This window comes from Suncus etruscus, chromosome 10 (assembly GCF_024139225.1).
Source record: "Suncus etruscus isolate mSunEtr1 chromosome 10, mSunEtr1.pri.cur, whole genome shotgun sequence".
Lineage (NCBI taxonomy): Eukaryota > Metazoa > Chordata > Mammalia > Eulipotyphla > Soricidae > Suncus > Suncus etruscus.
Genome location: NC_064857.1, coordinates 39,091,349 through 39,107,127, shown reverse-complemented (window position 1 = coordinate 39,107,127; position 15,779 = coordinate 39,091,349). Strand labels below are relative to the sequence as shown.

Genomic DNA, 15,779 nt, shown 5'->3' with positions numbered 1-15,779 from the left:
CTCAGGCCTGAGAGGAGGGGAGTGGAGGGGAGGCCGGGCGTGGAAGCGCCGCCTCAGGAGAAGAGAGAGCGAGAGCGAGGAGCCAGGCCGGTCTGAGCCGGCGCAGAGGGCGGGGCGACGGCCGGCCCCGCCCCCGCCCCCGCCGGCGTGAGGGAAAGGAGAAAGGCCGCGAGGAGCGCGCGCCGGGGCGAGCTGGGCCTGCGCCGCGGGAGGCGATGTGAGCGGCGGCCTCGGGCAGGCAGGCCGGCGGGGGCGGGGCCGGGCCCGGAAGGAGCGAGGAGCGAGCGCGCCCGCCGAGCCAGCCGGCTCCACGCCTCAGCCCGAGGCGGACGCCGCTCGCCTGCGGTCGGAGCCAGCGCCTCCGCGGGGAAGCAGGCCGCCGGCGCGCGGGGCTTAAGGGAGAGCGAGCCCGAGGAGGCCGGGCGCGGGAGCAGCAGCAGCAGCAGCTCGGTTCATTAGCAGAAGCGCACACACGCAGCCGGGCCTGGGACGAAGGCGACCCCCGGTTCATGGAGGCGAAGGCGGAGGAGGCAGGAGACGCGCGCCTCGGCCGCCTGTGGAGGAGCGAGCCCCAAGGCGCCCGGGAAGCCGCCCAGCCGAGCCAGGCCGACCCGGAGCTCGGGCCCCGGGCTCGTGGAGGAAGGAGCCCCCGAACACTGCGCGGTTGAGGGGAGCCCAGAGCGGAGCAGAAGCGCCCCCCCCACCCCCAGCTCAGATCTGCCTCAGGATTGTTTGCACCTCCTTGCTACCATTTCAAAAAAAAGGGGGACATTACCTTTCAGGTGTTTGGCTTTGCATTTTTGGTTTTTTTTTTTTTTTTTTTGGGGGGGTGCTGTGAGATTGGCTCATTTCAGAATTCCAAAATCTTTCCTTACACCCCCCTTTTTTTTCTGAAAGAAACTCCTTTTGGATCCTGGATTTTGGGGGTGCTGTGAGCTTGGCTCATTTCAGAATTTCAAAATCTTTCCTTATACCCCCCCCTTTCTTTTTTTCCTAAAAGAAACTAATTTTGGATCCTGGATTTTGGGGGTGCTGTGAGATTGGTTCATTTCAGAATTTCAAAATCTGTAACCCCCCTTTCTTTTTTTTTTTTTTTTTCTGAAACTCATCATTTTGGATCCTGGATTTGGAAGGAGTGCTGATTTGCACATACTAATGTCTGGTCTTATTTATTATTATTATTATTATTATTATTTTCTTTTTTTGTTCCTGTGTAAATCAGCTTGAAGATTTACCTCCCTCCCCCCTGCTATCCCCCCAAGTGCCAATTCGGATTTCTTTTTTCTTTTAACATTTTTTTTTTTTTTTTTTTGCTCTGTTCTTCAAATATATCTGTTGTCGTTTAAAGCAATCAGAAACCAGAGAAAATCTCTACCCAGCCCTTTGGAGCCTGCGACTCTCCTGCATATGGAAGGAAAACTGGATTAATAGCATGGTTTCTTTTTTTTTTTTTTGATCTGCAGTTTGCTCTTCACTTCAGACTGATGTTTTGAAGGCAGATTCTTTCAGTGATTTTTTTCTTTTTTCTTTTTTTTTTTTTTAGCCTAGAGCGTTAACCTTGAAGAGATTTGTGGTTGGGTTTTGGTTTCTAAGAAGGTCACCGCTTTTCCTCTTTTTAAAAAAATTTTAAAAGATATTTTTTCTTTTTTGGGGGAGAGAGGCTGGGAAGAGGGGTTGCAAAGGCAAGAAGCATGTTGACTGGGTGCAGTAGAATGGAGCTTCAGTTACCTGGGTCCTGAGAGCCAGAGGATTCCATCTGCAAGTTGGGAGGCCTCCCTCTCCCCTTGCCTGGAAATTGCAAGCGATTCAGTCGCAATCAAGACAGCAAAACTACCAGATTCTGGAGCTGTGGCACTCGGAGAAACCATGAGTGTAAGATTACCGCAGAGCATAGACAGGTAGGTAGGCTTGATCCTGCTTTTTTTTTTTTCCCAATCCCTAAGGAAGGGTGGGCTTTACATGTTGATAAATGATGGCAAGAGTAGAATCAGGGTAGGCAGTGGAACTTGGTGTTGGTAAGACCTTGTGCTAATGTCCTTTTGTGTTCGTGTTCAAAAATCTGTCTCCTAATGCAGTGTTTTTCGTTACTGTTGTTGGGTTGGTATTTTTTCTTTTCCTCCTTCCTGCAACAGTGCAGCCAGCAGTGGGCAAAAGGGGAAATGCTTCCAGCTGCCTTTGACTTCTGCCAGGCTGAATTTGAGTCCTGAACTGGCCTGCCTGGAGGTTGGGAGGCTGGCCCTTAGTCTGGTCATGTGATGTCCACAGGAAGAATTGGGTCCAGCTTTAGGTAAGGGGCCTTAGCAAGGGTGTGGGCCTACCCCAGGTTGGTGGTTATAAAATGATGGGACTGGATGGATCTCTTACTACAAGGATGATATTTTTGGCCTGAATAAAGGGATAGAAACACCCTTTGCACCCATGTCAATCTGGATTTTTATCAGGATCTGAAATGGACTCAATGTGCCTAAGGCCACGGTGGAGTTTGTTCCTTTTCAAGATTTGGGTTTAACTTGAAACCTGCCAACCTCTAGTGCTCTAGGTTTTGTCACCTGAGATGGTTTTTAAGAAGCTTGCCTCTGCAGAAGGACTTGAAGTTGCTTGGGGCTCTGGATTCTGTTGGGGAGAGGTTGTATCCCTTAAGAGTTAGCTTTCAAGATTGTCCCTAGCCTCTCCAGTTTGGCCAACATGCCACATCTCTTTGGTGACATTACAGTTCAACTTGGTGACGTCTTCATTCTCCTACCTCCATTCTTTCTTGAAAGAGGGTCATTATTGTGGGTGCCACACAAATCCTGAATTGATGGCTGCTGTGTGGTTTGAAGACTGACCAAGCAGATAAAAGGATTGACCTGGAAAAGTATTGAAGAGCTAGAGAGGAATATTTGCAAGGAAGCTCTTTCCATGCTCAATTAACTTTTTATGTCTCTGCTAATAATTTCTTCCTGGCTGTGGAATGGAGCCTAAATGCACGATCTCTTCCAGTCACTAATCTCTGTGTTGCTTCACAGTTCTTTTTAGATTAGTAAAACATTCCCCACATGGAGACCTACCTGGTTGTGGAGAGGAGAAAACTAGCACAAAGGACAGAAAAGTCTGACTAGTTCCAAACTCTGTCCCTTCTCCCTCTTGGTATTCTATTTTGCCTCAGAACAAGGGAGTTCTGAGGTATATCAAGACAGTGGAAATGGTTAGTTACCTGTCTGCCTTCTCTCTCCACTACCCTGGAGTTTTTATTTAGCACATTTACCTGTTTGAGATCTGAATGGTGGACGTTTAGGAATGTGAGAAGATAGAAACTTAGGTGTTGGCTGGAGGATGTATGGGTCAGAGGGGCAAGAAAGGGAAGCAGTGAGGGTTCCCCAACTCCTCTATTTGCCTAGCCTCACCTTCTTCGCAGGATTTGTATAGCAGGGTAAAATTACTTAAGTGCTGTGGCTGGAGAGATGGTCCAGAGATTAAGGCTCTTACCTTACATGCAGCCAACCTGAGTTTGATCCCTGGTATTATCTAGAGACCCAGGAGCTTCTATTCAGATAATCCCTGAATGCAGAGTCAGGACTAAATTGCAGCCCTGCAACCCAGCCCTGCTGGGTGTGGCTCAAAAACAAACACACAAAAAACCATTTCCTAAGTGTTTAATAGGAACATACCCAGTTTGACACTTTTTAGTTTGGATGTGGATCTGGGATGATTATTCCTCTTTTACAAAAGGCATCAGTCATTGACTCTCCAGTTATATGGCCAGTCTTTGCTTGCAGAATCTGTACTGAAGCCTTGGATTTTCTGGTTCTAAGTCTGTGGCTTTTGTCACTGACTCACCCTGACTTGTATCATGAGTCTATGGAATGGCCAAAGGCACCACTTTCTTCTCTGTTTGGGAAAAGTAGGGAAAGATACGCTTTAAAAAAAAGAAAGCAGGGGCCGGAGAGATAGCATGGAGGTAAAGCGTTTGCCTTTCATGCAGGAGGTCATCGGTTCGAATCCCGGCGTCCCATATGGTCCCCCGTGCCTGCCAGGAGCAATTTCTGAGCCTGGAGCCAGGAATAACCCCTGAGCACTGCCGGGTGTGACCCAAAAACCACAAAAAAAAAAAAAAAAAAAAAAAAGAAAGCAATGAAATAGGGGTTACACTTATCAATGCTGTAGGCTTGGCCTACCCAGGGCCTTTCACTCATTGATAATTTGGGCCTGCTATGCAAGAGAGTCCCCAGGCCACATCCAGCAGTGAGAGGAGCCACTTTCCTCTTTTTAACAGTTTTGGGAGTGACACCTGTCCTGTATTCTCAAAGCACTATTTCTTCTTTGAGGTAGTGCAGCTTTGCAGGATGAGAGCATTCCTACCTCCATTCATCCCTATATCAAAGTATCATTTCTAGGGCTAGGTTTCCTTCCAATGATCCTTCAATGTTGCATTGAATCCTGTGCTGCCATTCATTGTTGGCTTTCTTAGGTCCAAGGAAGGCCCTGTGAATTTTCAGGAATCTGCCATTTTACTACACAGTGGTCGGGACAGAGTGAGAGGAAGTGCTCCAGATTATGGAGTCAAAGATCATATCCTAGTTTTATCCGTGTGCTGTGTAGAAAGCCTAGAAAAGGGTGCTACTAGAATGGTTCAGAAAATGCAGACATGCAGTTCTTGCTGGCAGAAAAGCATGTACTCTAGTCAGGGAACTAGAAAAATGACAAGATTCCAGAAGACCTCCGCAGAGCCCTGGACTGTAAGCTCATAAATGCCTCAGGGCGGGACCATGTTTGTCTTGTTCAGGTCTACCCTGCAGGCCTAACTTAGTGTCTTGCATGGGGCAAGTGCTCTATAAATATTTGACAGATGAATTGTGGAATGAATGAACATGTCACAAGCATAAATTCTTCCATTCTAGATGATTTCAGCCTCTGTGTATGTGTCAATTTCAAATAGATTTAGAATAGGTCCAGTTATAAAGGGTCCCTAAGATGATGCGTGATGATGTGTGATCTTGGGACTGACCTGAGTTCATAGTCAGATGAGGTGTCTGCTATTAATATTTTTGTGTAGTTGGGAACTGAACTCAGCACTTTGGTTTCATTTTTTGTTTGTTTTTAATTAAATCACTTGAGATACAGAGTTAAAAAGTTGTTGATAGTTGAGTCTTTCTTTCTTTCTTTTTTTTTTTTTAGTTTTTGGGCCACAGCTGGCGGCATTCCTGGCTCTGTGCTCAGAAATCACTCCTGGCTGTCTAGGGGGACCATATGGGATGCTGGGGATTGAAACCAGGTCTGTCCCGCGTTGGCCGCGTGTAAGGCAAGCACCATACTGCTGTGCTATCATTCAGGCCTCTGGATAGTCACAATGCTCCAACATTCAGCCCTTCACCAATGTTCATTTCGTACCACCAATTTCTCCAGTTAGCCTCCTGTTGTTTACCTACCTGTCCTTATGGCAGACACTTTTCTTCTTTTCCTCCCTCCCTTTCCCTCCTCCCTCTTCGTCTCCCTCTCTCTTATTCTTCCCTCTCATCCTTTTTTCCTTTTAGGTGTAGTGGGTTTGTAATACTGAAGGTTATTGAAGGGTTTTCAAAGAAGCATGCACTTTGCTACTTAGTTCCATCCCCAGCCCTAATCTCGACCTTTCAAAAACTGTTGATCAGTCGCCGAAAGATGTGCTGAACTATAGCTGTTTGTATCCTTTCAGTTTTTGTCCATGAACCATGAAGTTTTGGTCACTGATAGATCTTTTTCAGAGGTTCTGAAAATGTGTTTTGTATTGTAAGCAGAGATAATGATACTGAATTATTTTTTAGAGCAATGATAATGAGGTTTGCTAAGCAGCTATGTCCATTTGCCTCATTTTTCAGGGCACAAATTTTCAAGATGGCCAGATGACTCAGGAAATTGTGTCCATAAAACTGTGGAATTTGTTAGCTCCTGTGAGAACCAAGCCAGACTGAAATAGTCTTGGTTTGAGCCATGGCTTACCCTTTAACTTTGTGACCTTGGGCAATTCACATGCTGCTCTGGTTTCCTCATACATAGAGTAATGGTGCATGTAAAAATGTTTTCCATTTCACAGACATTGTCACACAGTCAGTCCTTTGGATTATAACATTAGCTGAGACAAATCAAATGATATATATATATATATATATATATATGTGCATATATATATTTCAGTTTGCTTTCCAAACTGTAAAACTGCACATATTGTTGTTGTTTTTTTTTGGGGGGGGGGAGGGTCACACCCGGCAACACTCAGGAGTTACTCCTGGCTTTATGTTCAGAAATTGCTCCTGGCAGGCTCAGGGGACCATATGGGATGCTGGGATTCCAACCACCGTCCTTCTGCACGCAAGGCAAATGCCCTACCTCCATGCTGTCTCTCCGGCTCCCAAAACTATAAATTTTAAGTAGTTTTACATGCTATATAAATGCTTCGAACCAACCACCTTTGGTCCTGGATGGGCTGCTTGCAAGGCAAACGCTGCTGTGCTATCTCTCCAGGCCCCATGCTATATAAATGCTAAATGATTTTTTTTTTTTTTTTTTTTTTTTTGGTTTTTGGGCCACACCCGGCAGTGCTCAGGGCTTACTCCTGGCTGTCTGCTCAGAAATAGCTCCTGGCAGGCACGGGGAACCATATGGGACACCGGGATTCGAACCAACCACCTTTGGTCCTGGATAGGCTGCTTGCAAGGCAAACACCGCTGTGCTATTTCTCCGGGCCCAATGCTAAATGATTTTATTTAGTTTCATGCATTGCTTTCCAAGTAGCCCAGTACAAATTATGGGTAATTTAAAGACCCTCTATTGTTTCCAAGAGCTTCAGCAGAGTGAGCTGCTTTTTTCTGCTGCGGTAGTTCATGAGGTTTAAAAACAAGAAATCCATTTCCTTTGGTCAGGATTGGATGAGGATACCAGATGGTTATGAGAAGAGAATCTTCTTATTGAATTTCCACCTTGGGAATTTTGATAAATGAATGGGAGACTCTTTGGATGCCTTTGCTCCCTGAGATGGAGATGGAGGACCAGGATGTAGCTCAGTGTTAGAGGGCAGGTATGATGCCTCGGGTCCCATCCCTAGCACTGCAAAAAGGCAAAAGGCAAAAATATACATAGGAATATGAATAGTTGAAAACCAGTATCTGTGGATTTGTTTTGTGATCTCTTTTGCCCTTTAGAAGCACATAACCCTCCAAACTGAATCTAGGTAGTAACTGTAACTATTCCTTATCAGGGATCTGAGATTGAATGTAATGCTCCCCTTTCTGTAGCCTTTTTTTCTGGAAGAGGCAAAAATCTCATATGAAATTTACAGAGGAGGATGCATGAAGCAGAGCTGATCTAAAGATTAGGTGAAGTTTCCAGAATTTTTCCCTTTCCAGCTTCAGGTCTTTATTGAGCCCTGTGATGAAGAAACCCTCCAGTCAACAGAATTTCTATCTCATTAGAGGTAGAATAGTATCTTCCAGAATAGTGTCTGGGTTCCAGAACTAAATTAGTTTAGTTCACTGAAATGCCAGGTCTTTTCCAGAAGGTGGCTTTGTTACGTCTGGAGGTAAAGTGAGAGATGGTAGGGAATAGGCAGATAAAATATTTGGAAATTGATCACCATTATGAACCAGAGCATCTGAATTTTAACTACTCAAAAACTTTTCTGTGGGAAAATGAGTGGTAGAGCACAGGTTAGGCACGTGCAAGCCCCTGCGTTCAATCCCAAGTACTGCCAACCCATCTTCCTTCTCCCCAGCCCCTAGGGGTGGCTCATGTGGCCCCTGACATGCCAGCCAGGCCTGATTTGCCTATCAGAAAAATTCTGAAAAGGTGCTGGAGCAATAGTTCAGTGGGTAGAGTGCTTGCTTAGCACCCATAAGATCCCCTGAGCCCCACCAGAGTAAACCAGGAGTAAGCCCTGAATACTGCTGGGTGTGGCCTAAAAACATTCTGAAGGAGCACCATTAGATGAATAATTTTTTTTTTTGGTTTTGCTGGTCAAAGTCCTGTCAGAACAGAACAGAGTCCATACTCCTCCCATTTGAAATAAATATAATAAACATAAAAGAACATTAGAAATAAAAGAGATTCTTTGAAGGACACAGAGGTAAGTCACTCAGTTAGTAAAAAGATGAAAGAGCTTCTACTCTATGAGTACAAACTAGGCCTAGAGTGTGGAAATTTTTGGATAGTATCCCCTACTGCTTAAAGTTTGTGGACTGTGATATGTGGGGAAAGGCTCTGATGGTGTTTCATGAAGCATGAGGAATGATACATATATATATATTTTTTTTGTTTTGTTTTGTTTTTGTTTTTGGGTCACACCCGGCAGCGCTCAGGGGTTACTCCTGGCTTTACTCTCAGGAATTGCTTCTGGCAGGCTCGGGGGACCATGTGGGATGCTGGGATTTGAACCACCGACCTGCTGCATGCAAGGCAAACACCTTACCTCCATGCTATCTATCCAGCCCCTTTAAGTCTTCTTAATTATGAAGATGTGACATTGCTTTTATTTTTATATTAACATAATTTTTATTTTGATCATAGTGGCTTACATATTGTTGACAATAATATTTTATGTACATATTTACATAAAATCAGGGGGGATTCCTATCACTGGTTTGTCCTCCCTACTCCTCCGTTTTTGTCCTACCTCCCATATCCTCTTCCCTCACCCCCAGGGCTGCTACAATATGTGGTCCCCTCTGTACCTATCCTATTACTTCGTAGTCTTGCACCTGTTTGGTCCTGATGCCTCCCTTATTTCCCCCTCTAATTGGGAGGCAGGAATAGGTAGTTCAAGTTATGTGGTTTTGTTTGAAGAGGAGAAAAATAATAAACTGGGGGACATTGATTTTTTTTTTTTTTTGGTTTTTGGGCCACACCCGGCTTTTGCTCAGGGGTTACTCCTGGCTGTCTGCTCAGAAATAGCTCCTGGCAGGCACGGGGGACCATATGGGACACCGGGATTCGAACCAACCACCTCTGGTCCTGTATCAGCTGCTTGCAAGGCAAACACGCTGTGCTATCTCTCCGGGCCCGGGACATTGCTTTTTTAAAAAAAACTTTATTTGGTTCATTCTTTTGAATTTTGGGTGTTTGAACTCTGCACTCAGGAATTACTGCTGCTGACTCAAGGGTTCAAATCAGTCAGCGTAAAAGAGACAAAACTGCTATACTATTGCTGGGTCCCTAGCATTGCCTTTTTTTTTTTTTTTTTTTGGTTTTTGGGCCACACCTGGCCGTGCTCAGGGGTTACTCCTGGCTGTCTGCTCAGAAATAGCTCCTGGCAGGCACGGGGGACCATATGGGACACCGGGATTTGAACCAACCACCTTTGGTCCTGGATCGGCTGCTTGCAAGGCAAACACGGCTGTGCTATCTCTCCGGGCCCCTTAGCATTGCCTTTTAGAATCAATTTTATTATGAGGTATTAGCAGTATTTTAAACTTTTTTCCAATATTTATCATATGACTTGAATACTCCTTTCCTCCATGAACTGACTTTTTCTCTCTCTCTTTTTTTTTTTTTTTCTTGAACTGCATTACTTTTTTTCTCATTCACCACACTGGGAAAAGACCCAAGGCACAGATCTGCTTTGGTGCCCAGGGTCATTCCTTTGCCCCATGGGGATGAACAGGACTAAAGAAGTTGCACTTTTTGATTTCAAAAACGGCATGGTTCCTTTCTTAAAAGGCATGTTAAGTTCCCTGTGGAAGGAAGTTTGGAATTCTAGGTAAGAACATGAAAATCTGAATTAGTGAATTGGGTTACTCAGTGTTGAAGATTTGATCCTTGTCAGCTGTTTTATAGTTTTGGTTTAGTTGAGGGACCATTATTTGAGTGCTCAGGGCTTGCTTATTCCTGACTCTGCTCAGGGATCATTTCTAGTGGGGCTTGAGGGACAATATTGAGGTGCTAGGGATCAAACCCAGGTCAGTTCTATCTCTCCACTCTCCATCCCCAACTAGCTGTTAAGGTTTTTTTTTTTTTTTTTTTTGAGCCTCTAAAACAAAACGCTTTGTGTTCTTTGTTCTGTCATTTGACCAGGACTTTTTTTTTTTCCCCCAGTACCCTTTATCTGGCCTTTCTGATAGCTAGTGAAAATGAATTTGAGGAGTCCAGGGAACAGAGCTGTGTGATGAAATGGGAGAGGAGCGGGGAAGTCCATGATAAGGAACTGTTGGAGGGACTCAGAAATTTGGGAACAAATTGGGAGTAGGATTTGGAAGATGTTTTTCATATCTGGAAGAACAAACCAGGTTTGTAATACTAAAATAATTGGATACAAGATTTGAGGGAGAAATTTTAGAAGTTATGAATCTTGTTTTTTGTTTGTTTGTATTATTTTTGGGGGAGGGGAACCACACCCAGTGATGGTGACGCTCAGGGGTTACTCCTGGCTATGTGCTCAGAAATCGTTCCTGGCTTGGGGCAGCATATGGGACGACAGGGATTGAACTGAGGTTCGTCTAGGTTCAGCAACGTGCAAGGCAAACACTACCATTGCGCTATCGCTCCAGCCTCAAATCTTGTTTTCTTTCTTTCTTTTTTTTTTTTTTTTTTTTTTTTTTGGTTTTTGGGCCACACCCGGCATTGCTCAGGGGTTACTCCTGGCTGTCTGCTCAGAAATAGCTCCTGGCAGGCACGGGGGACCATATGGGACACCGGGATTTGAACCAACCACCTTTGGTCCTGGATCGGCTGCTTGCAAGGCAAACGCCGCTGTGCTATCTCTCCGGGCCTTCAAATCTTGTTTTCTATTTGCTGGTTCCAGGTATTGAACCCAGTACCTTGCGCATGGAAAGCATGCATGCTACCATTGAATCACATCCACAGCTCTAGATTCTGAATAGAATGTCTAATAATGATGAATAGGATGTCTAATGATCCACATAGAATGTCTCTGAACTACTTAAGAAAGGCTGGAGTGCTCCTATTAGGAGATTTTATGAGTTCAGTGGTTATAAATTCCTTTGGATTCCAAACTTCAGCTTCCTGTAATTTAAATTCATTTTATTGTCTTCTTTTTTTTTTTTTTTTTTTTTAATTTTTTTTTTTATTTAAACACCTTGATTACATACATGATTGTGTTTGGGTTTCAGTCATAAAAGGAACACCACCCATCACCAGTGCAACATTCCCATCACCCAAGTCCCAAATCACCCTCCTCCCCACCCAACCCCCGCCTGTACCCTAAACAGGCTCTACATTTCCCTCATACATTCTCAATATTAGGACAGTTCATTTTATTGTCTTCTAATTTTGATTTCAGTATAGGCCCTAAAATCATTCACTGCCAAGTATGCCCCCCCCCAAAAAAAAACAAACTAAAAATAGTTGATATAAATTGATTTCAGGGTCTTAATTGCCAAACCTTTTTCTTCCAGAGGTTGAAGCTATTTTGATACAAAGGGATCTATACAAAGATCAGAGGGAATTTCCCATTGATTTTGTAAACGATTGGATCGCAAATATTTTATCATTTAGCGCCATATTCAGCTAATTCTTGTCCTGGTAGATGGTGTGCAAGAATGTAAAACTTAGAATTTTTGTTTGTTTGTTTTTGGGTCACACCTGGTGGCGCTCTGGGGTTACTCCTGGCTCTGTGCTCAGCAGTTGCTCCTGGCAGGCATGGGGGACCATATGGGACACTGGGATTTGAACTACTGTCCATCCTGGATTGGCTGCGTGCAAGGCAAACGCCCTACCGCTGTGCTAGAAGCCTAAATTCTTTGGTTTTTGGGCCACACCCAGGCGGTGCTCTGGGGTTACTCCTGGCTGTCTGCTCAGAAATAGCTCCTGGCAGGCACGGGGGACCATATGGGACACCGGGATTCGAACCAACCACCTTTGGTCCTGGATCAGCTGCTTGCAAGGCAAACGCCACTGTGCTATCTCTCAGGGCCCAGAAGCTTAAATACTTATTGGAAAATCTTAAGCAATATACGTGCACAGAAAGATAGCATATGATTGCAGAATTAGGATGCATATCAAAAGGTACATTTAGAGAAGAGTAGAAAGCTGGTGCTAGGGGCCGGAGTGATAGAATAGCAGCAGGGTCTTTGCTTTGTATGCTGTCAACCAGAATGGACCCAGGTTTGATTCCTGGCATCCCATATGGTCTTCTGAGTACAGAACCAGGAGTAATCAGTCGGTTGTACCCCCCCCCCCCCCCCGCAAACAAAAAAAGAAAAAAAGAAAGAAAGCTGGTGCCAAAGACAGTTGTAGAGAGTTTGGAGATAGTTAAAAATCACATAAATAGAAGAAGGTTAGGAAGCCATTTTTGACAAGAGAATGACATAGGCAAATACTCGTGATTTAGAACCAAACATGGTGTGGTCTCAGGATGGTAAGATTTAAAGTATGGTGCTACAGGACAGGTTGACCCAGGTTCGATCCCCAGCACCCCAGGTAGTCCCCTGAGCCTGTCAGAAATGATACCTGAGCATAGAGCCAGGAGTAAGCCCTGAGCATTGCTAGATGTGGCTCAAAAAAAATTTTTTTTTTGATTTTTGGGCCACACCCAGCGGTGCCCAGGAATTACTCCTGGTTATCTGCTCAGAAATAGCTCCTGGCAGGCATGGGGGGACCATATGGGACGCCGGTATTCAAACCAACCACCTTAGGTCCTGGATCTGCTGCTTGCTAGGCAAACACTGCTGTGCTATCTCTCCGGCCCCAAAGATAAAGTGCAGGGATTTTTTTTGGTCAAATTTTTATATATATTTTATATATATTTATTTTGTATATATTCTTATTAGTTTACATATACATATACATTTTAGAGTTGAAAGCGAGAATTGGGGAAATGGGTTAGTGGTGTCTTCTGTGCATCCTCAAGGAGTTTTATCCCCACCATCAGATGCCTCTCGAGTATTGCCAGTTTAGTCCTCGATGTCCCTGAGCACCACTAGGATAGTCCTGGTGGCCCCTGTAGCATTGGGCCCAAACATTGATGCTTGCAGCTCAATTAACTGAGTAAAACAAGAATGACCCCTTGGCCCACTCTGAGCACTGCTAGGGAGCCCCAACCCCAAAATGAAAGAGAATTCTGATGTCAGTGCCTACATTGGAAAGATCTTGGGACCAGGAAGGCCAGATATCTGCAGCAATATTGGCAAAAGTTAGTGTGTGAATAAAGAACGGAACTTTTGAGTGACATTTAGAAGTTAAGCAGAATCAATTTAGAGGTTCATCTTTTTGATACTGGTGAACTTAGGAATCCAGTCTTTTTTTTTTTTTTTTTTTTGGTTTTTGGGCCACACCCAGTAACGCTCAGGGGTTACTCCTGGCTACGCGCTCAGAAGTTGCTCCTGGCTTGGGGGACCATATGGGACACCGGGGGATCGAACCGCGGTCCGTCCAAGGCTAGCGCAGGCAAGGCAGGCACCTTACCTTTAGCGCCACCGCCCGGCCCCAGGAATCCAGTCTTAAAGAGGGTAAAGCTATTTTCTTTCTCTTTGATGCCCAGCTCACTGAATATAATGTATTTAATGCTTACCTCACAGATTCATAGCTTAGGCCATTTTGTTTGTAGAGTTAATTAGTGCAACTTTTCCAGGGGAGAACTAGATTAGGTAGATCCCTTAGGAATTTTTTTTTTTTTCTTTTTGGGCCAAACCCGGTGACGATTAGGGATCGCTCCTGGCTTGGGGGACCATATGGGACACCGATGATCAAACTGCGGTCTGTCCTATGTTAGCACGTACAAGGCAAACTCCCTACCGCTTGTGCCACTGCTTCACCCCTCCCCCCACCTCCCAGGAAATTTGAGGAGATAAGCATCTATTTCATAGATCTGAACAAGTTGATAAAATTGGAGGGAAACAGGAGGCATACCCATACTCCTGCCTCTGCACTGAAGGGACTGACCATTTGGGACTCTGGTGATTGAACTTCGTTAGGCAACATTCAAGGCAAGTGCCCTCCCCCTTGCACTATAGCTTCAGACCCTAGATGAACTGACCTTATTCTCACATGTTCTGCCAAACTCCAGGGCTAGAGGGAGATCAAGACAGAAAGCACCCCAGAGCATAATTCTAGAGTGTAGAACTTGAAGTGAAAAGTTAGATCTTTGTGTGAGCCCAGCTCAGCCTCCAACTAATTATGAGATGGGATGATTTGTTCAAAACGTTTTGTGAATTCTATAGTGCCAAACATGTCGTGAACTTTATTAAGGCATTTGGTTTGGCACCAGTCCCACACTGGCCTGACCTTTCCTCTGCTGTCACTAGACCTGTGTCTGGGTGCTTAAGCCTGTTCTCTCAGGTCACTGCTAAAGACTGACAGTCATGACTCTGGGAACTTACTGAGTAGACTCAGAACAGGAGTTAGCTGTCAGGTACATAAGCCGTGCTGTTGGATATGCTTATAACACATACTGCACCTATCATTTATACAGACACGGAGATTGTATCAGTGAGTTGCCTGCTAGGAATGATACTACAATGAACTTAGGGTGCACATCAGTCTTTTTTATTTTTTATTTTTCTCCACACATCAGTCTTTTGCATTTGTGCCTTTGTTTTCTTTAAATGTCTCAAAGTGGATTCGCTGGTATGGTAGTTGGATTTTTTGAGGAACCTCTATATAGTTTTCCATAGTGGCTGTGCTAGTTCACATTCCCTCAAAAGTGCACCAGTGTCCTTTTCTCCAGATGCTCTTCAGCCTTTGTTTTTTGTTTGTTTGTTTGTTTGTTTGTTTTTTCACAGTAGACCTCACACATGTGAAGCATGCTGTCTCTACTCTGTACTACTGAGCCATGTCCCCATCCTGTCAACATTTCTTGTTTCTTGTCTGTTGGATAATAGCCATTCTGATAGTGGGAAGTGATGAGGTGATAATCGTGGTTTTGATTTGCAGTTCTCTGAAGAATAGTGACTTTGGACATCTTTTCATGAACTCATTGGCCAGCTATATGCAAACATAAAATTATTACGTTGAATGCCTGAATCTAATATAATTTGTGTCATTTATGCCACAGTTTTAAAAAATAGGATGTGTAAGATCTTATCATAAGGCATCTTCTTTGCTAGAAACCAAACTCCAAACCAAATTCCAAACCAAACTCTCCAGCTAGGAATCCCTTCAGTTCTCTCTAGCCTCACTAATTGTAGTTCTTTCCCTCTCCCTCTGCTTAGTCCATACCATAAGTGCTTTTTGTCCTGCCTACTCTTTGTTATTAATATCAGGGCAATTTTTGCTAGTTAATAATGGAAAAACTCAGTTCTGGAAAGATATACAGCGGGTAGAGCGTTTTCCTTGCGTGCAGCTGGCCCGGGTTCCATCCCCTCACCAGCCTGCCAGTAGTAATTTCTGAGCGCTGAGCCAGGATAAACCCTTTAGAGCTGCTTTGTGTAGCCCAAAAATAACAATAAAAAACAAAAATGTCAAACTCTGCATGTTTATGTTATTCAACATTCCATATGGCACATAAATAAAGGAGTTCTGTTGTTTTTTGTTTGTATAAAATAATGTATGTAAGGTTAGAGAGATAGTACGGGGGTTTAGGCACTTACCTTAGTTGAATCCCTTGCACCACATGGTCCTCTGAGAACCACTTGGAATATCCCTGAGCACTGTCCAGTTTGCCTCAGAATAGGAAAACAAACAAACAAAATTTTTTTTTTGCTTTCTAGCAAATTACCAGCATCTGCTAGACCAATGTTTCTCAGGCTTTTCCCTACCATGATATACTTCTGACTTGTTTCCTTCTTGTTGCCCCACCTCAGTCCTGTGATTGGCCCACAAGTACATAGACCCCCATTTACACAGTTTTCACTGTGGTCCCCCCTGGATAACTTAGAGAC

General features: G+C 44.3%; 1 protein-coding gene across 8 annotated transcripts in view; it reads left to right on the top strand.

Moving 5' to 3' along the window:
- ARHGEF11 (Rho guanine nucleotide exchange factor 11) overlaps positions 1-15,779 on the top strand; it is a 146,674-nt gene that overhangs the window by 14,963 nt on the left and 115,932 nt on the right. For 6 of the 8 annotated variants that reach the window (XM_049781945.1, XM_049781943.1, XM_049781947.1 and 3 more), the window contains exon 1: positions 1,083-1,898. In XM_049781945.1, the coding sequence (XP_049637902.1) occupies positions 1,867-1,898 (32 nt within the window). In that variant the 5' untranslated portion in view covers positions 1,083-1,866. Of the gene's footprint in view, positions 1-1,082; positions 1,899-15,779 lie in introns of those variants that run through there. The other 2 variants (XM_049781944.1, XM_049781941.1) reach the window with 1 other exon arrangement.